General features: G+C 56.2%; 2 protein-coding genes and 1 pseudogene across 5 annotated transcripts; 2 read left to right on the plus strand and 1 right to left on the minus strand.

Moving 5' to 3' along the window:
• Nucleotides 1-9,901: 9,901 nt before the first annotated feature.
• On the plus strand, nt 9,902-14,142 carry C1QL4 (complement C1q like 4). Of its 2 annotated transcripts, XM_070789169.1 has the most exons (3): nt 9,902-11,267; nt 13,304-13,443; nt 13,976-14,142. In XM_070789169.1, the coding sequence occupies exons 1-3, from the start codon at nt 10,731-10,733 to the stop codon at nt 14,007-14,009; spliced, it is 711 nt and encodes a 236-aa protein (XP_070645270.1). In that variant the 5' UTR covers nt 9,902-10,730; the 3' UTR covers nt 14,010-14,142. The 2 variants fall into 2 exon arrangements, with proteins under 2 accessions (XP_070645270.1, XP_019815357.2); XM_019959798.2 differs by having other exon boundaries at nt 13,304-14,142.
• A 615-nt stretch (nt 14,143-14,757) lies between these two features.
• TROAP (trophinin associated protein) lies at nt 14,758-21,511 on the minus strand. Of its 3 annotated transcripts, XM_070789170.1 has the most exons (15): nt 21,433-21,511; nt 21,036-21,190; nt 20,756-20,942; nt 19,944-20,101; nt 19,717-19,854; nt 19,445-19,527; nt 18,892-18,944; nt 18,313-18,434; nt 17,075-17,191; nt 16,885-16,968; nt 16,724-16,783; nt 16,326-16,460; nt 15,546-16,179; nt 15,074-15,267; nt 14,758-14,927 (listed from the first exon to the last, which is right to left on the minus strand). In XM_070789170.1, exons 2-15 carry the CDS (start codon nt 21,177-21,179, stop codon nt 14,880-14,882), a joined length of 2,157 nt encoding a protein of 718 aa, XP_070645271.1. In that variant the 5' UTR covers nt 21,180-21,190; nt 21,433-21,511; the 3' UTR covers nt 14,758-14,879. The 3 variants fall into 3 exon arrangements, with proteins under 3 accessions (XP_070645271.1, XP_019816215.2, XP_070645272.1); XM_019960656.2 differs by lacking the exon at nt 21,433-21,511 and having other exon boundaries at nt 19,445-19,476; nt 21,036-21,420; XM_070789171.1 differs by lacking the exons at nt 16,724-16,783; nt 21,433-21,511 and having other exon boundaries at nt 21,036-21,420.
• A 1,391-nt stretch (nt 21,512-22,902) lies between these two features.
• On the plus strand, nt 22,903-24,095 carry LOC109558357 (ribose-5-phosphate isomerase pseudogene; annotated as a pseudogene).

The raw sequence follows: 24,095 nt of genomic DNA on the forward strand, positions 1-24,095 counted from the left end.
AAGAAGCCCTCGGTCACCGCTTTGCACCCCCACAAATGGGAGGGTGGCTCCTCCCTTACCTCAGGCTGCAGTCCTCTCTCCCTACTCCATTGCCGTTCAAGACTGCCTTGGATGGCTTCATTTCCAATTTGCCTAAGGCAGAGACACCAGGGTACAGGCTGCAGAGAGAGGCTCTCCCCTCAAGTTTGCCTCACTGCCCCGCCTCCAGGCCAGCCACTCAGGGGCAATACATCTAGATCCAAGCCGGAGACCTGAGAATCCCTCAGGAACCCCAAGTCAGCTGTATCTCGCTGACTTTGGCGCGAGAGAGAACCAGGAGCAAAAAAAGATGGGGGTGAGGGCCTTCCCACCAGGAGAATAGTCTGCGGTGTCCTCCCGCCTCAATGCTGGGATGGAAGTGGGATGCAAGATCCCCTCATTTCAATGTCGTGGGCTCCAACCCTGCTACGTGACCTTGGCTTTGGCGGGGGGGGGGGGGGGGGGGTGAGGGGGGCGCCTGTTTCCTCCTCTGTAAAGAAAAAGCGTGGATCTTCAAGTTTCCCCATCTTTGACTTGGGGGTGGGGTGGGCCTGGAGGGCTTGCCCCTGTCGCCTCCCCACAGTCTACAGATTCTGTTCCCTCCTACATTCCCAGCCCCTTCAGTCCTCTTCCCGGTCCGAGGAGGGAAAGCAGCTCTCTCTGTCTGCTCCCTAGGACTCACGGCGGGGCCAGGGCTGGGAGGGGCATCAAAGTGACGCTGGAGCCGCCAGCTGCTGGGCGCGGGAGCACTGGGGCGCTGAATAATGAATGAGACTTAATTGGGCCGGCACTGCGCGGCGGCGCGCTAAGCTCCGCAAACAGCTCGAGCGGCGGAGGCCGCCGCTGGACAAACAAACTGGCTCCGGGCGCAGATACAGGGGTGGGAGAGGCAGCGACGGGAGTAGGAGGGGATAGGCAGGCCGCCTGGGCCTGGGGGCCGTCGCTTTGGGGCGGGAGGAACCCCCTGTGTGCCCGGCTGCGCAGGCCTCCCAGAAGGTGGGGACCCAGGAGGGAAGCTCAGGGCTCGACCTCAGGAAGCCGGGACTGGGGAGGGAGAGAAGTGGATTTGTAGGCTGGGGCCAGGGTCCCAAGAGGGACTGGCACGAGGAAAAGATGAAGAAACTAGTGGAGCGCGGAGGAGAGAGCGAGAAGCGAGAGAGCGGGAAAAGCGCACCAGGGGAGGGGCTGCGGCGGGGCGGGGCGGGGCGGGGGGGGCGGAGGCTGGAGAAGAGCAGTTACCGAGAGGAAAGGGAAAGAGCGATGGAGGAACAAGCGAGGGGAGGCGCGAGGAGCCGAGAGAAGAAAAATTGGAGAAGAGTCAAGGAGAGGGATGGGAGATGACCTGAATGAGAACGAGAGGGTGGGGGGCAAACTGGAGGCGCCCCTACCTCCGCCTCGCCCCGCCGCGCTCCCGCCCGAGCGCGCTCTCCAGCCGCCCGCACTCACTTTGTCACAATTACGGGGCCGTCACTCGGCCTGGATTGTTTTTCCCAAATTGTTGTTCTATAAACTGGCGCGAGGTGGGGATTGGCGCCGGGGAGGGTGGGTGATCTGACAAGCTGAAGCAGGAGGGAAGGGTCTGAGCTGCGGTGGCGGGGGGTGGGGATACGGGGAACGTGGCGGTGTATTTAGCCGCAAGAGGACCCGGGGCGGGTAGGTGAATCCAGAGACCCAGGCGGGAATTCTGGTTGCTTCCCCCAGCCTCGTGGCTGACATCACTTTTAACCATCCTAACCCTTCTCAGCCTCCGCTGCCTCGGTTTCTCCAACCGCGAGATGAGAGGCTTGGAGGGTAGGAGCTGCGGAGGCGGCTGTAGGGGGGTCCGAACTTGCCTTCTCAACCCCATTCTCTTTTGTTCTCTGCTACCCTGGTTCACGGACCGGTGGCGGGGTTGAGGGTGGTCTATCCAACTCAGCCTCCCCTGAGCGCCAGGGGTGCCTGCTCACCCCCGCTAGAAGGCCAGATTCTCACCCCCAACAGGTCTGGGCTGCCCCTAACCCCCACCCGCGCCTTCAGCCCCGGCTCAGCGCCGCGCGGTGCCCACGCCGCCTTGCTGTCCCTCAATCCCGCAAACATCTGTTGCGCGCCCACTGTGAGCCATATCCGCGCCAGCCGTCACCCCACCTCTCCCCCGCCACCCTCCCCTTCCCGGCCGGCCCGGCCTGTCGGCTTCGTGACAGCCGCCGCCGAAGCCCAGGCCCCGCGGGAGCGGCCAGAGAGAAGCCGCCGCATGGCTGGCTCCGACACCGGCCTCCCCGGCGGCTCCAGGGGCAACGGAGGGTGGCGGCCGCTGAAGCGAGACCGGAGCCGGCCCACAGAGTTAGAGATGGGCGGGGGAGGCGGGAGTCCAAGAGAGGGCTTGTCTCCGGGTCTGAGGCCTATCTGTCTCCTCATTCCATTGCCCTGGGGTGGGGTCGGGCCGGAACCTCTGGTGGCTCCCAGCGTCTGGGAAGCTGTCGGCTCCCGCCCCCTCTCCCCCCGTCCGGGTGATTTACACGCGCTCGGCTCAGCGGCCGCTTCCCAATCAGGAATATCGACCCCGGGCGGGGCCCCTGGGCCGCATCGATCCCTCCAAGGCTCGGGATTTAAAAATGTCAAATTTGCCTTTTCCGGGCGGGCGGAGGGGGCGGGAGCTTGGAGGAGGGCGGCTTGGGGGTGGGGAGAGGGGCGGACAGCCGGGCATCGACCAGGTGCCTGTGCCCTGAATGAGAAGCGACCCGGCCATAGCCGGGCCCTGCATTACATACCCATCCTTAGGTTGCAGGCGCCTCTGGATGGGGGCAGGAAGGAAGTTCTACTCCCTTTCCCATCCCCATGTGTCTCACTGTTGCGTTGGGTATGCCCAGAGGTGAAGCCTCAGAAAAACAAAGAGAGACCCCTAAATGTAGGGAGAAAAAATTGGAAGAGATTCCTAAACCTGGAGACACAAGGAGGGGTGCAGAGACAAAAATATAGAGGGTTCCCAGGGACAACCTGTGTTTAAAGAAGAGCAAGAGAAGGGAAAGTGGCTCAAAGACACATTGACCAAAACAGAGGACCAGAGACCCAGAATCAGGTCAACTCTCTGCCCTGTAGACCTGGAAGATTCAGGAATGGGAAGGTCAACCTTTTGGTGTGTTTGAGAGGGGGGAAGGAGAGTGAAGACAAAGTCAAGTGAAAAAAGAGGGTTATTAGGGAAAGGAATTAGAATATAATTAGCACATTCTCCTAAGGTGTCAACTAGTAATTGGACCTGAAACCCAAAAGGTAAGGATCCTGGAAGACTAGCCTAGGCCCCAAAGATGTGGGCTCTCTTAGAAGTCTGATGGTGTGACCTTTCCCTTCCTGAGATCCACCTCCTCCTCTCTATCCACCAGCAGCCTGGGGAAGCCAGAAGGGTTGTGGATCACATCTTATATTAGCGACTATATATGAGATGGAGACTGCCTATATGTATACAGGCATGTGGAGGGTAGAAAACTCTGGTAGTCACCACTTCCTTCCCCAGAACTTAGCAACTGGGTCCCCAGACTTTGGAAAAAGCATCCAGTACTTTCAGGAAGCTGGGGAGAGGGATGATGTTTGGGGTAGAGATGGTGGAAGGAAGCCGTTGTTGAACCAGCATCCTCACAGTTAACATTATCCCCCTACCCCCAGCAGCACACCTCAGCTGTCACTGTGCACACTGCTGTTTCCTACAGAAGTGGAGACAGCGAGCTGACGGGGGCGGGGGGGGGGGGGGGGGGGGCGGGCAGCGCTCAGACACGCAGGGAGAGGTGGCAGCTCAGACACACGCAGCACTTACACCTCCACTGACAAAATCAAGCCGACGCATCCCTAACACTGACACACACAATCGCCGACCCCCACATGCGACCCACACCCATCAATCCCTGTCACAACACACCACCCCTGTGTGCGCAGACACGCACAATTCCTCCGAGGTCAGGCGGGAGCGCCTAGTCTTAAAGCCTGTTTACACACTTTCTTGACATCTTAGACCTTCATTCGCCTAACCTAAGCAGAAGGCTTAAACCTCTGTCCCCGCTACCAAATTCTGCGACCACGGCCAGCTCCACCAAAAACGCTGAGCTCAAGGAAGTCAAGTACCAGGGTCGAGGTGAAGAGCCGGGAGCTGACCGGGCAGTGGGCTGCTATACACCTCTCTTATTCTCGCTCCTGCCTCTGCCTCTTTCTTGGCACGTCCACTCGCTGCCCGCCCGGCCTGCCGCCCGCCTGTCAGTCGAGTAATGAATGCGCGCTCGGGGCCCGGGGCCCCCCCGGAGTCGTTCATCACTGCCAGCACCGCCCACCTCTCTGCCGCCCGCCGGGAGGGCTAAGCGGCCCAGGCGGCGAGAGCCCCTCTCCCCCCACCTCCACTACTAATTGTCAGATTGAGATGTTGATTTGTCAGCTGGGAGCTAGCGCCAAAGAATCCGCAGTAAAACCCGGACTCCTTGAACTTCCTCTGGCTCCATTCGGGCTCGCCCAGCCTTGGAGCTTTTCTGGATTTGATGTGCTTGGGTTAGATTTCACTTAAGAGATCCGGCAACAGAAGCGCAGTATCGCTTTAATCCAATAGGAGGCGCACCAGGCTACAGACCCTAAGGGGATTCGTCCTGGGCTCGGTTCCACTTTTGCAGACCCAAAGCCCTAGGGCTTCGTCCCCCAGCCTCCCAGCAGGGGGCGCGTAGGCCCCCATTCTCCTCTCCCCCGGAGCCAAAGTCCTAGCTTCCGTACAGGATGCCCCCAGGCAGCAGTCCTCTCTTCCGCCTTCAGAAATCGCGGGGCACCATGCCCTGCCTTCTGTCTCCTCCAGGTGCCTCGGGCCTCCTGCAGTCCTCCATTCTCCCGCAGGAGGCGCCCCTGTTGCAGGTCGGTCCGCCTTCGCCCTGCCCTAGGCGCCTAGGCTGCAGTCCCACCCCCGCCCTCCCCCAGCCCCGGCCCTGGAGCTCCCCTGGCGGCCGGCTGAGTGACGGGCGGCCGGTGATTATGCGGAGGGGGAGCGGGGTGCGCCGCGGGCGGCAGCGCTGACCCTTCACATTTCCGATCCGCCGGGACCCTCATCCATCCGAAGCTGCTCTTTGTCTGGCCGCCTAATTGCCGGCGGACAGGATGGATGGCGGGACCGACAGCCGCGGAATCCCTAATAAAGGCCGCGGCCGCCGGGGAGGGAGCGCGGGAAGGAGGGGGAGAAAGAAGGAAGAGATGGAAGGAGGTGGGAGGAAGCACCGGGCCGCGGCCGCCGGCTCAGAGCCGCCAAGCGCTTCGCACAAGGGAGCCAGATCCGCCTAGAGTGCGGAACCAGGAGTCCCAGGTTGACACGGGTCAGGGCGCGATGGGTATGGGGTTTGCGAAGTCTCCTGCTTGTTGGACAATAGGAAAGAACTAAGGACCCCGGGCAGAGGGCATCCTAGGGGCCGACCTCGTTTCGCCGAGCCTTCGAAGATTGCAGCTTGGCTCTGCCTCCGGCGCTTCGGGCTCTCGCCAGTCGGAGACTGGCCTTCGGTTCACCGCCCCACCAATCCTCTGCTCACCCGTCGGTCTCCCACCGCGGGATCCACTATCCCGGCGGAGAAATAAAGGTTCCGACCGCCGTCTGTGCGGCCGCTCGCCGGATTTCATTAACTGGAGGCTGGAGCTGATGGACAGAGGCGAGGAGACTGGAGCAGAAGCGGGTAGAGAGAGAGGCTAGGGCGAGGAGCCGCACCTGGAAAGGGGTCAAGGGCTGCGGAAGGAAGTCAGTGTGATCTGGCCTGACATATAGATGGGGAGCCAACTCTACCCCCTCCCTGTGGAGCCATGAGCCTGTTCTCAGCCCCAAGAGCTCTGGCGGGGACCCTTTAAACCTAAGGCTGCACCGAGCTGCGCGGCGGCTGAATGGAGGGCCTAGGTCCGGCGGCGTACCTGCCCTCCTGCCCTTCACTGAGGCCTGTCGACCCTCCGCCCGGGAGGGCAAAGTGTGCGAAGAGTCTTGGGCCGCAACTGTGTTCCCACCGGTGCGGCGAGGAGAGCGGTCCTCAGCAACTCCGGTCGGCTTTCCTGCCTTCCGCCTCGGGGGCACATTTTTCTGCGGTTGTCTTTGTTTCCTTCTCCCTCCTTTTTCTCTTCCCTCTTCCCTTCGGACTTAGCTCATCTCCGCAGCTGACTTGGGCCAACCTCCGTTAGCTAACTGCTGAGCACCAGTTGGGTGTCAGCGCTGGGAGTGGAGGATGGGGGACACGCTGAGCCAAAGCCCTGCCGCGTTGGCCTCAAACGCATAGGTCTTCCCTGAAACCCATTCACATCTCTCTCCCCAATCCTGTCTTGCTTTTTTTGCCCTTCCACCGCCTTGGGTGTCATCTTTCCTTTTCAGGGCAGTGAAAAGGAAGCCAGGAGATCAGAACTCGAGTTCTAGGGCTGCCACTTACAGGGTGATACAGGGCAAGCATTTCTCCTTTCTGGGCTTCAGTTTCCTCATCTGTAAAATGGAGACAATATATCCACCCCTCAGGGATGCATCGAGGATGCAATGAGAGAACTTACTTGTAACAGCTCTAAAATACTGTAAGCACTCGATCATACTATTTCCCTATCTGTGTTATTCCCTGTCCTCTCAGGTGGGCAATTTTCCTTTCTCTTCATACCAGGAGTCTGGTACCATGCAACTCAGATTGCTTCCAGAACTGTGTGATGTTAGCATGTAGGGACTGAAAGCCAGAGTGTGTGTATGTGGGGTGGGATGGAGGAAAGTGGAGAGGAACCACAGTATAATGGCCCCGAAAGGTGGGGAAGGAGAGGGTGCATGGGGGAGAGAGGCATTTCCTTTTATCTTAATGTAACATCAACCAGCTGGTTCCTCTGCTCTTAAAGGTGAGGAAACAGGCTTGTGGAGGTTATCCTTCAAGTGACAGGAAGCAATCACACTGCCAGGATCTTTCCTAGCACGAGTTTTCTATTGCTCATTTCCTCACTCTCTTTCTTCCCTTGAAGGGGTCTGTGACAAGGAGTGTGGGAGAAGGAATAAAAAGAGAAAAACTTCAAGGAGCCAGGACCTTTCAGCTAGACTTCATAAAATTTTAACAAGAAAACTTCCTCAGAGTAGAAGGGATATAGCACATGCAAATCATATGCTAATCACATGCTAATCTAAAGTCTAGTCCTCAGAACTCTGACACACACCTGGTTGTAAGCCCTGGGGAAAATTCTTGGGAGACCCCTGGGTTCCAGGACAGAACAGTGAGGATGAGTTCCATTTTGTATCAGGTTATGGAGTTAGGGTTTATTTTACGATTGGAGAAGTGTCAAGTGGATACTTTGGGATTAGGGTCAGGGTTAGTGCAGAGTCAAGGACAGAGGGTAAGGCAGAATTCAGATTTGGCTGTGCTTTTCAATAAGGGGCACCTAGGGGACTCAAAGCCTTCCTCCCCTCTCCCCTCCTTCACTGCCCATTCTGTGCCCTGAATCACATCTCTCTACCTATTTCCCATTCCCAACCACATCACCTCCCTGGGTCTCCCAGTTCAGTTTGCCCAAGGAGCTCTGAATAAATTGTTCCAGACCCAGCCTGGGCCCCAGCAGTTCCTCTTGAGCCCAGACACTTGGCTTCTGGCCCCAGGAGCACTAGCTGGCCTTGACCCTACCCAGATCCCTCCTCAGCCGAATGTGACAGCTGCAGGGGAAGCAATAAGGACCTGGTGAGCTGGCAGCTTCATTCCAGAGTGTGGGGAAAGAGCAACAGAACATGAATAAATTCATGGAGCTGCCCCTCGGCTCCTGTGAGCCAAGCCTGCTTCCCCCACCACACACACCCGCTGCCGCCTTGCAGCCCTGCTGGTCACCGAAGCTCACAGTCTGGGCTGGGGACAGGAGGAGAAGGCAAGCTCCAGAGAGAAGAGGGCTAGGACCTGAAAAGGGCTGAGGTGGAGGAGCTCAAAAAGAGGGCCTTGGTAAGTCGGAGAGAGGGGTGCGGAGCAGGGCTGAGCAGAGAGGGCCTTTAGTGAGTGGGTGGTGGGAGAAGGGGGAGGAGGAGGGAGAGGTGGAAGGACCTGGGGTCGATGGGGCTTGAGGATCGGCCAGGGAGGCCAGTGTGAGCCCTGGCCTGCTCTCTCCTCTCTGATCCATCCATCATCCAGCCTGGGGGAGCAGATTTGGAATTAGACATGCACGGGGCGACATGGCCCTTAGCCCCCCGAGGAAGACAAATGGCGACAAAGACCTTGAATAAAATTTGTATTTATGGTTGGAGGAGGCCCCTCCCCCACTGACTGCCAATCCTTTCTCTCCCAACCCTTTCAAGCACATAGGGGGCCTCCCTCCAACAGGCCAAGCCTCAGCAACCTCTTTCTTCCTGCACCATAATGGGCTGGAAGGTGCAGAGAAGGGGAACAGGAAACAAGAGATGAAGGAATCACTTTCCACCCAATAATCATGCCCTGATGTATCCTGGACTCTCATTTTATCTATTGTACTTTTATACATTACAGTAGTGGCTTATCCTAGTCTCTAAGAGATCCTTTGCAGTTGTCTACCTCCAGGGCCTCCAAATATCCCAGTTTGCCAGTCCTGGGACTCCTTCTTCAAGCTTCTGGCCCCCGGAGACCCTGTGAGTAGGAAATTTCCCCTCGAGGGGCCAGATCCTGAGGAAGGATGTTTCCTCTTGGCCACCGGAATGACCACTCACCTCTCACAGGAGGATGCCTAGCACTGAATCTGCATTATTTGCTCTATTACTTTGCATAACCAATTTCAAATCCCTCCGCCAAGCATTTGTTATGTGAGGTCCAACTTCTCTGAGTTTCCATCTGACCACAGCCCTTTGAGGGAGGGGGAAGGGGCAGAGATCCTGGTGCTGGCCAAGGTCTAGGACAAGGGCAGTGGTGGGGCTGGGCTGGGCCTGCAGGGCCTTCTGACTCTTTCTCCCCAGTAAACTCAACACTTCAGTCCTGAGACAGGAGAGATGACATTTGTGGGGTACCACATTTAGGGACTAGGAAACAGACAAATATAAAACCTCCCTTCCAACAGCCCTCACATATATACACACAAAGACAACACACGATCCACAATCCCACTCACCCAGGGACACACAAGGCCAGGGTCCCATGGACACGTCCACACTTGCCAGCACACTGTCACAATGCACAGGCCCAGAGCCTACCACACTGCTCCAAGAAGCGCCCCGCCTCCGCGTCTTCCCCACAGTTGATATGTCACATTGGAGTCCGAACACGGACCTGGGTGTCTCTCTGCAGCGCGCCATTTACATTTCTCTCTCGATCTGTCAACCTGTCTTGGCTCCCGTCTCTCTCTCTCCGTCTCTGTCTCTCCCTCTCCCCCTCTGGGGCTGTCAGTGAGTCTCTTTTCCAAGCTTTGTCTCTGTCTCTGCGTCTCTATTTGGCTTTCCGTCCCTTTGATTTCTCTGTAGCTCCTTCTCTGCTTCCCTGTAGGTTTCCTGCTTGCTTTCCCGGGCTGGTCTGTTTTCTCACTCTGTTCCCTCGCTCGCTCGTTTGCTCTGCGCCCCTCAACACTGGGGGTCGAGGGTAGTAGAGGTGCCTGCAGATTTGCCTTTTCCAGTTCGGGCCAACACGTACCCGTTGAACCCTTGACCATATATTATTTGGTCATGGGCACTGAGTGGCAAATTTCGATTCTTTCCTAGTCCTTTTTGTTTGGTTGCGGGCTTTTTTTTTTTTTTTTTTTGGTGGGGGTGGGGGGAGCCGGGGAGGGCTCATTTTTGCTCAGGAATCTACCTCTATCTTCTTATGTGTATCTCGACCGCTTTTTATCCCATCGCTATTTGTGGCCTCCTTCAAGCTCCGGGAATACCAAACTCAGGGTAGAGGGTGAAAGTAAGGATAGGGTGGGGGCGGTGAATCCCTGCAGAACTGGCTTAGAGCGGGTCAGGAACCGAGAGGCTGGGGGGACGCGGGACTGGGGCCGAGGCCTGCCCCGCCTCCACGCTTCCCTCTCTGGGCGCCAGGGGTCGCTCGGCAGCCCCCCCTCCCCCGGCCGCTTATAGCGGCTCCCGCCGCGCGCCGGCTCACACCACCCGCACTGCCGCCCAGGGAGGGAGGGGAGGAAGGTTAGGGACGCAGAGAGGGAAAGCGCTAGCAGGAGGGAGACGTGGGGCCAGGGCTCCAGCAGGGGGCTGGGGCCGCGGCTAGGGTAGAAAGGTGGGTCAGGGCTCGCCGAGAGCCAGAGCGCAAACCTGCAGAGGAGGTCGCGTCCGGTGGGCATCACCCACAGCGCAGAGTTCGGGACGTCCAGAGCGCGGAGAGCAGTCCCAGCTCCAGCTGGAACGATCCGTCTGGGTAGCCGGGGACCTAGGCGCCGCCATCCTCGAGAAAGCAGCTGTCCGGAGAGCAGGCATCCTAGATCCGTTAAGAAACCAGCCGTCCGAGAAGCCGCAGATTTCAGGCGCCCTGGAACGTTAGATTGAACGAGAGGGTAATAGAGGACCACGGACTCTGAACCGTCTGGAGCTGCCTCTGGTCCACGGGGGAACCTCCGCCTTGACGGAAGGTTTGGGGAACGGCACCGCTGAGGCGGAAGCCCGAAGGGGTGGGGGTGCCGGGCGCAGCCGTCGGGGGGGTTCCGACCCAAGCCCGAGCCCGGCCACCGCCTCCGGGGCCCGCAGGAAGCCCCAGGCCTCCGGCACCATTGCGCCCAAGAGTGAGGAGGACCTGCTAGCCCTGGCCGCGTCGCGGCTGAGCCGCCGCAAGCGGGTGGCGGGCGCGGCCGTCGGGGTGGCCATGGTGCTGCTGCTGCTGGTGGCCATTCCGCTGCTAGTGCACAGCTCCCAGGGGCCGGCGCACTACGAAATGCTGGGTCGCTGCCGCATGGTGTGCGACCCGCACGGGCCGCGAGGCCCAGGACCCGACGGCGCACCCGCCTCCGTGCCCCCCTTTCCTCCCGGCGCCAAGGGAGAGGCGGGCCGGCGCGGGAAGGCAGGTCTGCGAGGGCCCCCGGGACCACCAGGTCCTAGAGGGCCTCCAGGAGAGCCGGGCAGGCCGGGTCCTCCGGGCCCTCCCGGCCCAGGCCCCGGCGGAGTGGCGCCCCCTGCCGGCTACGTGCCTCGAATTGCCTTCTATGCTGGCCTGCGGCGGCCACATGAGGGTTACGAGGTGCTGCGCTTCGACGACGTGGTGACCAACGTAGGCAACGCCTATGAGGCGGCCAGTGGCAAGTTCACTTGCCCCATGCCGGGTGTCTACTTCTTCGCTTACCATGTGCTGATGCGCGGCGGTGATGGCACCAGCATGTGGGCCGACTTGATGAAGAATGGACAGGTGAGATGCCCCTCTCCCACCCAGCCCAAGACAGGGAAGCTTTCTAAATCCCCCTGCTTTCAGTACACAACCCGAATCTCTTCCCCAAACAGCGTCACTAAATCCAAGAAGGACAGCTTGCCAAGAACTTAGAAATCGCTTCACTTAGCCGAAAAGGAATTGGGGGCCAGAGAAAGGAAATGACCTGCCCAGGGTCTCACAGGGACGTTAGGAATGGTGTCAGAATTAAAAGGCAAATCTTATTGTATAAGCAGCTGCTACCTCACAGTCCATCTGTAGGCAACTTACACCAAACCTCTCTGGTATCTCACCCTGCCAACTAGCCTCTTTTCTCATTCTGTCTCTTGCAGCTCTGCGGGCCTTCAGGTTACACAGTCGCTCCATGGGCTAGTTCCCAGAGTCTGGCTCTTTCAAATTAGCATGGAATCTGAGTTTCAGGTGGTGGGCAGTTGGTAGCTGCTCCCGTGTGGGGGCATTCAGCTTGGATTTTTTAGGATAAAGTAAAAAAGAAAGAAAACACTTGCTCATTTCCCAGGCAACTCTATTGCTAGTCCCAAGGCCTGGGGTCCCTGGTTTTAGAGTGGCCTTTACCCTCAGCTAATACGGAGTCAGTAGGCAGAGGTAGAAGATGTGGCAGCTCAAGGGCCAGCCAGGTGGCCTGCAGGAATGAATTTGGGAGAAGGAAGGAGGCAAAGGACAGAAGCCGCGGACCCCAGCAGGGTCCTGTGGTCAGAGTCGGAGTCTCTGCTGCCTTAGCTTGGGAGAAAAGCCCCAAAGACTCAGCTCAGGGTCTGGCCTCCGCCCCCAGACACGCAGCAGGGAGGGAGAGAGGCCTTGGGGTAGGGGTGGGGAACTGTGCCTGGGCTGCTGGAAGCCAGGGGTGTAAGGTTAGGGCTGAGCTGTGACCTCCTCACCCTGCTGTCCCATGGGGTCATTTGACCAGGCGCATCTGGCCAGCTTCTCTCAGCTGTCCAAACCCCAGGTCTTGCTACAGCTGCAGCACCTTTCGCCTCCAAGACCTGCAGGCACTATTCTGGGGTCTCCTCCCAGCAGAGCCACCCCAGGAACCCAGGGAAAGGGAGTGAGAGTGTGTGTGTATTAGACTGTAGAGTGTATGTGCATGATGAAGTGTGTAGGTGCGGGGTTCGGAGGTGTGAGAGTGGAGCGATGTCTACCTGCCTGTGGCACTGAGTAGGTGTGCCTGGTCTATGTGGGGTGTCTGTGAGGGGCCATGGGGGTGGGTGTGTGTATCTAGAGTGTGTCAGTTCCCGAGGGGGGAGGGCCCCGCGGCTCCCACTCTGTATTCTGTGGTGCGGGCGCTGCGGCCCTGGGGACGGTAAATAGTGATTAGAATAATGATGAATAATTAATGAGTTAATAACCAGCCCCCGCGGGACAGGAAGAGGGGGGCTGGGAGGGGGCTGGCGGCTCGAGGCGACCTGCAGCAACAAGACCAGAAAGGGGAGGGGCTACCTGTTGGGGCGGAAAGCGACCCCCACGTCGGGGCACCCTCGGGGCTAGGAGGGGCAAATATATAGACTGGCACCTTCCCACAGCCCGCACCCTTGCTTGCACACGTACAGGCATGCCTGTGCCCTGTCACCGGGGGATGGGAACACGAGTTTAGGAGGTCAAAGCGGGTTCAGAATCTTAGAAATTATTCTACAATCGAACTCTTATTTTTTAAATGATAATACTAATAGAAAATCTATATAGCGTTTCCTTTGTGCCAAGCAGTGTTTTAACACACTTCATATGTAATAACTCATTTAATCCAAACAACCTGATGAGGTAGGTTCTATTATTACCTCCCACCTTATAGCTCAAATGGAGGACCACAGAAAGCGTGAAACTTGCCCACTTCCCGGCAGTGAGCGAATGAATGGCGGTGCCTGCGAAGCACCTTGTCTTTCCGGACCCCTGCAGTCTGTTACCAACGTATCGCTTTCACAGGTCCAGTTCCACCTCCCTGACTGAACCCTCCTCACCCTAGCTCCGTAGAAAGCGTGAGTGGGTTGTCCTGTTCTCCCTACTAGGTCCGGGCCAGCGCCATCGCCCAGGATGCCGACCAGAACTACGACTACGCCAGCAACAGCGTGATCCTGCACCTGGATGTGGGCGACGAAGTCTTCATCAAGCTGGACGGCGGGAAGGTGCACGGCGGTAACACCAACAAGTACAGCACCTTCTCTGGCTTCATCATCTACCCAGACTGAGCCGGACTCCGTTCCCGGGCGCCCTCGCTCGCCCTTCGCCTCTGCTCCCCTCCCTACCACCTTCAGCTTGCTCCACCCAAGGCGCCGCCCCATCCTTTGAGAGCCTGGCGGTGGACCGACCCTCCGGATACGGGAGGTGGCCTTAATGGGCGGACTCTTAGTGCTCCGGGGTGTAACTACGTGGCTGGGGAGCTGAGCAAGCCGGTGGGAGGAGCAGAGCAACTCGGGAAGGGACCACCAGCATCCGTGCACATGCCTGTGAAAGCCGGGGCAGCAGAGCGGCGCGGGTCACAGGTCATGGCCCTCTCTTCAGCTGGGAGCTAGGGAAGTTTCACTGGCTGTAGCACAGAGGCATGGAAAGCAGAAAACAGAAGGGAAACGCTGGCTTTGGGGAAGGGAGAACGCATCTGGGTGGGGGGAGAGGAGACGGGGTGGGCGCTGGTCCTGTCATGACTTCTCTGCCATCTCTTCTTCCCTCATCTCCATTTTCAGGCTTCAGGCTCTAGCTTTGGCAGTCTTCCTGTGAACTGGGGGAACCAGTTGGTTCTTTCTTAGCACTTAAAACTCATCCTGTACAGTCTCCATATCACCCCCATCTGGGTTAGGCCCTGGGGCTACAGCTGCTGCTGCCTCTTCCAATAAAGTAAAGTTGGAGAATGTGGGTGCCTCTTAACTTGGTGCAGAATAGGGGAAAGTGGCTGAACCCTTCCTCACTCCTCTCAAGGACCCGTACCCTATTACACTCTGTCAGAGGCCAAGGTTTAATTATCCCTGGCAAGGTCTGCCTCTGGGAGCAGAGGGGAGTGGCCCAGGGTTTCTACTCTGATATGGCAAGGGTGTCAGCTTCAGGAGAGCTTTGAGGCCTTCTACTAGAGGGGACACCAACCAGAGTGACACTAACAAGGGATGATCTCAGAGATATGGGTCTGGTGCTTCTGCTTTTTGCTGATGATGCAGGGGGGAAGAGTTCTAGGGAGCTCTATGTGATGAGTGAGTTGCTGATGGCTCCTGGGAGTGGCCAAGATTTCAAGGAAGAAGGAGAAAAGCAGGTCCCCAAAGTCCTACATTCACCTCCACCCCCAACAGATTCACTCATAGAGCCTACTGGGAGGGTAGGGTGGACAGAGGTGGGGTGACCTGGTCAGTTCCTAGGTGAGGGAGTCTGGGGGAGGGGGAGAACCCAGGGCTGACCTCTAAGTTGGAGAACACTGCCACCATGTGGACAAGAACAACACAGCAGTAGCTGGCCTAGGCAGGACCACAGGAAAAGACACTTGGACACTTGAGAAACTTTATTGAAGGACAAAAGGGTGTCAGTTCCAATCCACGGTGTGGAAAATAAATAAGGTTAAAAGGAAGGAGCAAGACAGGACAGGGGTGAGTGGACGCAGATGCCTCATGACGGAGAATCCTGTGGGGCAGCATCACCAACTGGAATAAAACACTAAGGAGAAAAAAGACTTTGTCACAGCCCAGCCATTCTTGAACTGTACCCAGCTCTTCCCACTGTAAAGAAGCCGAGGCCGCCCCCTGCCCCCACTTCCCACAGGCCTCTGTGCAGGTACAGCTGGCTGTGGACGGCAGGCTCACCAGGGCGTCCTGCCATTCCAGCAACATGGCCACGGGGTTGGTGCAGACCCTGGTGAGGCCTGAGGGAGGGGCTCGGCTGGTGTAGAAGGCACACTCATCGTCCAGGCAGGCCTCGTGGAAGCCGTGGATGGCAGTCAGACATGCTTTGAGGCGCTGCCTCAGGGCCATGGTCCGAGCGGCCGGATGGCTGGCACCTGAGGGCCAGGGGCCATGGAGAGTTCAGGGTGGACTCTGAAGTCCAAGACTCCCACCACATACCGCCCTATCCCACCCCCCACCAGGGCCAAGCCAATTAGGAGTACAGGGCTGAAGGTGCCATACCACCCACCCGCCCACCCCAATGGGAGAGCTAGGCTGGGGCAAGGCAGGCAGGGGAAAGAAAGCATGGGATCATCTGGTGCAGGGCAGGCCCTGCTCCCAGCAAGAGATGATAACCTCCTTTGTTCACAACCCCACCCAAGCAACTCCTTACCTGCCGGGCCCGGTGAGGGCTTCAGAGACTGGAGTGAGCGGATAGGGGGGCTGGCACAAAGTGGGCGCTGGGAGGAGAAGGTCAGGCTGGTGGTCGCTGGAGCCCACTGACTGGTGCGGGGCCGTGGACTTGACTCTGGATTTCTGAGTTCCAGGGAGCAGGCTTCTGATACCCCTGGATCTACCCTAGTGGAGGGCTCTGGGAGTCCTATCTGCCCCTGGGGGCAGGCCTGAAGGGGTCCAGGTTCTGCTGGAGGGCTGGGCCCTGATGCCTCAGGCTGCTCCTGGGTGGAGAGCTCTGGTTTCTCAGGCCCCCTCCCATGGCAGGACTCTGGGGGGCCTTGCTCAGCTGGAGGGCAGGGCGGGGCGATCTCAGGCTCCGCTCTAGGGCAGGGATCTGGCTTCCCACACTCCTCTGGAAAGTAGGGTTTTGGCAGCTCAGGGTGCTGTAACAGTCCAGAAAGGTGAAAAGCCCCCGGTATTTTTTCAGGGGCATTCAGAGTTCTAGAAATCTCAGCCAGCAGGGGCTGAAGTTCCACCATATCCAGAGAGGAGCTTTCATTAAGGGGGGCACACTTGCCCTCTGCCAGCCCCTCCACTTCCTGCCGCAAAAGCTGCTGCAGGATACTGATGCGCTGTAGGCAGGAGAGAGCTTGATGTCAACAGCATGTCTGTACCCACTCTGTCCTATTCCCATGCCCACCCTCCCCCACTCCTATTTCTCAGTCCCAGCCCTGTCAGTGTCCATCAGCCATTGAAGCTGTTACCCACACCAGCCCACCTGCATCTTCAGCTCCTGGAGGTTGGGGGTTCGACTGGGGTGGGGTCCGTAAGAAGTCGACACGGGTGGCTTCCCAGGCCCCTCCTGCAACCTTATACCACTCTCCTGGTCAAATAACCGGACTGCAATCTGCTCCTGCCACATGGGAGGAGAGGGGTCACATGAGGAAGCCAGGCTGGGGTAAGAAGAAGACTACTTTGAGTCCAACCCTCATGAGAAAGGGATCAGGTCCTTAACTGAGTGTCCCCAGACTTGGATTAGAAGGGGCAACAGAGAAGCAGGGAGAGTTGGAGGGTTAGGCAGCTTTTTCTTAAGAGCCCACCTGCCTCAAAAACGCTGGGCCTGAGATCAACAGGACAGAATCAGGTATCTCAGGATGGGGAAGTTCAGATACTTACCCAGGGCAGGGCAGGCTCTTCAGGGCAAGGTTGAGGGGAGAGGCCACTCAACCCTCGGGCCTGGGTCAGAAGTGAGATGCCATGACTTCCTGTACCCATCCATCATCCTCTTCCTCCCCCAGTCCTGGCCTAGGCCTGTGACCTCCCCTGCCCTCTCTTACCTGCTGAACTCTGGAGGCTGATGGGAGCGGTGTGAACTGGGTTCTGGGGCGGGTGGCAAGACGCCGCAACACTGAATATGAGATCTGGGGAGAGACAGGGGTGGCTGAGCAGGGACAGATCGAGACCCAGCAGGGATCCCAGCCAGACTGTTCTGCCCTTGCCCAGCCCCCAGTAGCTACAGATACAAACTGGAGCTGAGGGGCCAGGGGATGGTACACGCTGAGCCCGTCCAAAGGGTGATGGCCGGGTGATGGCAGGTGGCACTGCTTGGCCAGGGGAGGGCATCAGGCAGGAGTCACAGCCGTCCTGTGGAGAAGAACCAGGTGGAAGAGTGATCCCTCCCACTTGGCACTGCTCTGTCTTGTTCTCACTTCAGCAGCCAGTGTGATTCTTTAAGAGCTAATCAAATCATATCCCTCCCTTGGTCATTCCCCTCTCCTTGGCTTTCCACTCATTCCAAGTCATAGCCAAGGTCTTATGCTTGTTTATAAATCCTTACCCAGCCCGATTCTGTCATTGCTCTAACTTCTTACTTCCTCTCCTTATTCTGCTTTAGCCTTGCTTTTTTGCTAATTCTTAAGCACACCAGGTAGACCCCCTGTGTACATCTGAAGTTCTCATGTCCTGGAACGTTCTTCCCTCAGATATCTGCGGGGCTCACTCCCTCAACTCTTTCTGCTCTTCACGTAGCCACACCTCAGTGATACTCCCTTGACCCCTGCAACTGCAATACCACCCACTCCCTCCAGTTCTCCTTCCCTTATAGTACCTTGGGGGCTTCCCTCGTAGCTGAGACAGTAAAAAATCTGCCTGCAATGCAGGAGACCCAGGTTCGATCCCTGGGTTGGGAAGATCCCCTGGAGGAGGGCATGGCTACCTACTCCAGTATTCTTGCCTGGAAAATCCAATGGACAGAGTACCCTGGTGGGTTGTAGTCCATGGAATTGCAAACAGTTGGACATGACTGGAGCAACTAACAATTTAGTACCTTTTTTTTTTAACAGATAACTTATAACCATCTGACATACTATATATTTTACATGAGTATTTATTTTCTATCTCCCCTTCTAGAATGTGAACTTATTTCGTATTGTATATCCAGAACCTAGAACAGTGCTTGGCACACAGTAGCTGGTCAATAAACCCCTGTGTGTGGAGGAAATGAACGAGCTGTCAGATCTGTCTCACTCTCAGCACTGACCTGACAGTGACCTAAATACGTATCAGACTGTGACCTCTGGAGACCTCCAGGGGCCAGTGCCACTCTGGAGAGGGCTTGGGTCCATCTGGGACAAACAAGGACCCAATGAACATGCTGAGATCCAAGCAGGGACTGTTTGGCTCTACCCACAATCCTCAGTGCTGCTGGGGACTCCCTCGTGTACATCCTCTGCCCCTTCCCCAATCCCAGGAGGGTCCCATCTCACCCTGGTGTGGGTTTTATCTCGGGTTTCTTTTAATGGTATCCGCTGGGCCAGGCCGAGGGGGCCACCTCCTCCTTCATCTGACTGAGTGACAACTTCATGTTCCCCTTCAGGGAGAGAGGAAGCTAGGAGGAGACAGGAAATTTGCTGTAGTGTCTGAAACACACATCAAAGTCTGGCACATGGTTTTGCAACCTCCGGAAAGGGTATGCCAGTTTGACAGCCACCACTGCACCATCAAGCCTGGGGACCCATCCAGTACCCCTTTGAACTCAGAAGTCACTCATTAATCTGAATACCCTGAGTGGGCTAGGGGTGTGGTGATGGCTCTAAGCCGCTGACGTAGGACAGTGAGTCGAAGGTAAATCTTGCAGGAAGTGGCAGAGAGAGGATACAAATGAGGACCACCTCCTCTGACACAAGTGTAACCGGGCAAACCTGTGGCCTGTGAAGAAGATCTCTTCCTCTCTGTCTCCTCCTGATCTGGCCTTCCCGCCACAGCCCTCCTGAGCTTTCTCTCGGTTTGCTCCCTACAAGCAGGCTCCCAGCTGACGTTCTCTCCCCATGGCCAGACACACTCACCAGGCTGCACAGACGTCTCCGGAAGGGATCCTGAGGCCTGGCTCACTGAAGTCCTGAGGACAACAAGGACAGTGGCAAGCAGTCACTGAGTACCAGATATGAGCTGGGCACTGTGCAAAGTGCTTTACAAACATCATCTAATTCTCACAACAACTTCAAATGATGATACAAACATTGTCCTCATTTGACAGATTAAAGAAACTGAAGCTTGGCAGGTAAGGCAAGCTTGAACAACTTGTAAGTGCTGAGAGTCAGGAATCAAACCCAAACCCCATTTGTTCCCACAGTCTGTGCTCTAGCCACTACACAAGGGATGGCACCTCTCATTTCTTTCCCCTTCCGCCCCTCACAACCTGAAGAAACTGATGCCATATTGAGGCCGGACTATGAAGGCCTGAACTTCACTGCAAGGGTTCACCCTGGGAATTCACAGATTTTCCCCTCCGCCCCGCCTCCAGGCTGGTGGGAAGTCCTAAAGCTACCAGAGGGCCCAGCCCTGAGGGACCCTGTATCAGATACTGAATCATTCTTTTCCAAATGACCCCCTCCTTACTTGCTGCTGCCACTGGTCTCTCTTCTTAGTTCCTGGAAACAGGGAAGAGCAGAGGGGTGAGAGGAAGATCCTGAAGGTGGAATCTGAGCCACACAGGAGCAAAAGAAAAAGGAGAGTCAGAAGCAGGCTCCAAACCTTCAGGTTTCACCACCAACCCCATCGGCCTCCATACAACCCTTCTGCTTACCAGGAGCTACCTTCCATCCCAAGGCCCAGCTGTGTCCTTAGGAGTTCCCAGGAACACTTAGTATCAGCCCCTTAAGAACACTCACCAGAGCCTCCAACCTCTGGGGACACAAGGTCCGACCTCTAGGCCCTGGTCCCTCCAGCCTTGAGAAGCAGGAAGCCCTGACAGGGTCCAGTCGATGGGTAGGGGTTCTGGGGGCCAAATATGCAGACGCCCGGGCATCCTAGGACCCCAAAAGAGACTCTCAGTACAGGCTCAGGATTCCCTCCTCAGCCTACCCCAGCCTGATCTCCTCCTATCCCGGCTCATTACCTGACCCCTCCGGATGGTGCCTCCCTGGGTCCCTCGAACCAGTACTCTCTGAGCCAGACTGGGCTGGCGCCCCAGGCGACAGCTCTTCACCCCCTCACCTGACAGGATGGTGGCCAGGGCTGCAGGGTCAGCCACAAACTCTATGGTCCCTGGAGCCTCTGCAAGGGAAAAAGAGAAGGAAAGGCGAGGAGGGATAGGAAGGAGGGGAGGCTGAGGGGCTGGGGAGCCTAGCATTGTCACCTTGAGGTGCATGAGCCAAAGAGACTCATATAGCTGAACTCAGCTCAACAAACATTCATAGGACTTTAATCTGCATAAGACACTATTCTAGACACTGCCACCCAGAGAAGAATACGACAAAGCCCCCATCCTCAGGAAGGTAACATCAAACTATAGAGGGGTAACAGATTCAAATCAAAGTGTGGACATATTATAAGAGAAGTGCAGGGAATTCCCGGGCGGTACACTGGTTAGAACTCGGTGCTTTCACTGCCTTGGCCCAGGTCTAGATCCCATAAGTTACATCTAATAAAAGAATGAATGAGTGAATGGATAAATGAATGAATAAACAAACAAGTAAAGTTCAGCAAATCATTAGAACAAAGAGCAATTGATAGTGACTAGAGGAGCCGGAAAAGGCTTTAGAAGTGATGACACATTGTTGAAGAAAAGAAAGGGCCTCTAAGAGCAAAGAGCTTTCTAGGAGCAGAGACTAGGAATTATAGTAAGCAGGAGAGGCAGGACTACAAAGCCCCCAAACCCCACTGCACCAACCCATTCTCCCACCCAGTTCTACAGCCTCCAACAGATACCTGTCTGGGGAGGTGGCCTAGGGCCCACATTTTGACCCCCATGGCTAGGCCTGAGCTCCTCCAAGGGGTTCCGGAGCTGAGTGCTCCCCACCAATTTCTCAGATTGCTCTGTCTGGCGTGTGGCTTTCAACCTGGGGCCTGCTGAGTCTGCGAGGGGGCGCTGAATACTGAGCTTCTGCCCCAATCTCTAGGGGAGGGGAGAAAAAAAGCTTAGCTCAGCGTTGAGGTGCATTGCTGCTTCCTTGTAGCTACTGTCTTCGTTCCCCCAGGCTCCTCTTACCTTTGGATCTTGGTTCTCCTGGTCCAGGGCGCTGGGTTTGACTGTGGGGAGAGGTGGGCGTCTCTGAGAGCGAACGGGAATCTTGCTAGGAGTGGGAGATACACCCCGGAGGAGAGGATCCTTCGGGGCTTGGAGGGTGGTCATGACGACTACAACTAAAAAGGAGAAAAAAGGATCAGGGATCAAAGGTCAGCCAGTTCGAGGCTTTGGTCCTGACATTCCAGATACTCCTACCTCCGCCCAAATCCACGCGCCCAGAAGACCCGGCGCCTGCAAGGGCGCTTTTCGGTCATCTCCTGACACTCCGAGCCTACTCTTTCGTCCCAGGACCCCGAACTGCCTCTCTTCCCTACGAGCGCCGGCAGCCCTCATTCCCTCCAAGATCTCCGTGCCGCACCTCCCCCTGAACCCCTCAGGGTCTCCCCCACTTTCTTTGCTTTTCCCCCCGACTCTCTGGGCCTCTGCTCCAGGTACTTCCCCAGTTTGTAAAATACGCCAAGCTCCTGATTGGCTCGTCTGTGCTCCCGCGGAGCGCGTGACGCAAGATTCAGCTATCCAATCTACAGGCCTCGGAGGCGGGGCCAAAAGAAGGACTAGTTGCCGAGCCGCTTTCTGGCCAGGAAAAAAAATGACCCGACTCAATCAGCCAATCCGAGAGTGGAGCGCGGGGTGGAAGAGGAAAGAGGAGACCGTTCTGAGGTCCAGGAAGGCGTCGGCTCTGAGTCTGGGCAACAACGGGCGCTGGCGAACTCTCGCGAGGTCTCGGGACTGGTGCGGGAAGGTCCAGTCTCGGCATTGTGGAAGGGCTTGCGTCCTGCAAGCTGACAGTGTTGGAGGCTGGCCCCAGCCACTGACTCAGCTCTGATCAGTTAGGCCGTCAAGCTTTGGGGACCCTGTCCAGACACTTTGTGGGAAAAGTCTGCCTGGGTCGAGGAACTGCCTCCAAACGAGCGGAGAGGTCTGGAGAAAATTGAACTAACAATAACAAAAATGAAAGGTTACAGTGAAAAAGAAAAAAGTTTTCCTTTTTCTCTTGCCCTTTTCTGAGCTCTTTTTTTTTTTTCACTTTAACTTCCGGATCTGTAGTCGGCAATCAAGGCTAACTTGATATGTAAGCTACATATGTATCTCCTTTAAACTCTGCGTGAGCTACATTGTGCACCTGTAGCTTCTGTTAGTTACATTCTAACTCAATGCTAATCACATCCTGTGTTTGGTGCTCACCTTTACAGCAGTCTTTGCAGAGCACCCCTTGTAGTTCTCTCTCTCTTTTTTTTCTTATACTACAGAAAGGAGGCCACAGTACAATTCATGAAAGACAATGGACCCAACTGCTGGGCTACCTTACACCGTGGAGAAGGAAATGGCAACCCACTCCAATATTCCTGCCTGGATAATTCCATGGACAGAGGAGCCTGGTGGGCTACAGTCCTTTGGGTTGCTAAGAGTCGCATCAGACTTAGTGACTAGACAACAACAGCCTGACTCCAGTCTGTTACTGTTTTTGAAACAATGCAAGAGGAAAAAAAAATACAAGATCCTTACACATTTGTTCCACATCACTGACCCCTGACTGTGAGCCCTCATCTATATGATCCCCCAGATTCTTTGGCGGGGGCGGGAAGGGGCCACAGTTCTTGAGGCATGTTCTCCCCTCCAGGCTGGCCGAGATTTAAAGCCACCTTTCTATTTCCTCCAAATTCCCTCCATATTTTTTCTTTCCAGCTTCAGTGGACAGAAAAAGCCAAGGTTTTTGGCAACGTCAGAAAATTCTTTTTTTCACTCAAGCTGTATGAATGGTGAGGTATGGTCTTCATTTCATAGAAAAGAAAGAAGACTCAAATGAGAATCATTGGGGCAGTCGTGAAGAGGCGTGCAGCTCGGCCCTGGCAGCACAAGTACCCGGGGCAAGGAGGTTAACAACCTCTGCCTGGGCCCTTCCACGATGTCAAAGGCGGAGGAGGCCAAGAAGCTGGCAGGCTGCGCCGTGGCAGAGAAGGAGGTGAGGAATAACCAAGTGCTGGGAACTGGTAGTGACTCTACAATTGTCCACGCAGTGCAACGAATAGCTAAAAGAGTGAAACGAGGGAATCGGAACCACGTTTGTATTCCCACTTCCTTCCAGGCCCATCAGCTTATCCTACAGTATGACTTACCTCTCAGTGAACCAGAGATCCGCCACACCATCAATGGTGCTGATGAAGTAGATGCAGACCTCAACCTCACAAGGGCGGTGGAGGCCACCTCACCCAGAAAATTGTGGCCGGCAAAGCCATCCGTTTCATTGTGATCTCTGATTTTAGGAAAGATTCAAAGAACCTCGGGAATCAGTGGCACAAGGGGATTCCCATCGAGGTCATCCGATGGCCTATGTCGCAGTGAGCTGAACCGGGACCCAGAAGTTTGGGGGTGCGATTTAACTTCCACTGGCTGTCAACAAGGCAGGTTGTGTGGTGAGGGATAATGGGAACTTTATCCTGGACTGGAAGTTTGACCAGGTCCACAAATGGAGTAAAGTGAACACAGCTATCAAAATGATCCCAGGCATGCTGGACATGGGCCTGTTCATCAACATATTGGAGAGACCCTACTTTGGGATGTAGAACAGCTTGGTGAACAGGAGGGAGAAGCTGTTCTGAACTGGCCTTGCAGGAGTGTAGTGTGTTTCTCTCGTGTTCCCAGCCCACCTCGGAGGCGGCCACATCTCTCTGAACCTTTGCCTTAATGTGTCTGTGCCTGCTGGACAACTTGAGAGGGTGAGGGGTTGAGGGTTAAGTTCAGTCTTCTGAAGCACTGTTATTACATGTTTTTTTAAAAAGAGAGATATAAATGTATATGTGCTAAGGCTCTTCAGTCCCATTGGACTCTTTGCAATCCCCATGGACTGTAGCCCACAAGGCTCCTCTGTCCATGGGATTCTCCAGGCAAGAATACTGGAGTGGATTGCTATTTTCTTCTCCAGGGGATCTTCCCGACCCAGGGATCAAACTGGTGTCTCTAATGTCTGCTGCATTGGCAAGTGGGTTCTTTACCACCTAGTAAAACCCTTTATATATATAT

This window comes from Bos indicus, chromosome 5 (genome assembly GCF_029378745.1).
Source record: "Bos indicus isolate NIAB-ARS_2022 breed Sahiwal x Tharparkar chromosome 5, NIAB-ARS_B.indTharparkar_mat_pri_1.0, whole genome shotgun sequence".
Classification (NCBI taxonomy): Eukaryota; Metazoa; Chordata; class Mammalia; order Artiodactyla; family Bovidae; genus Bos; species Bos indicus.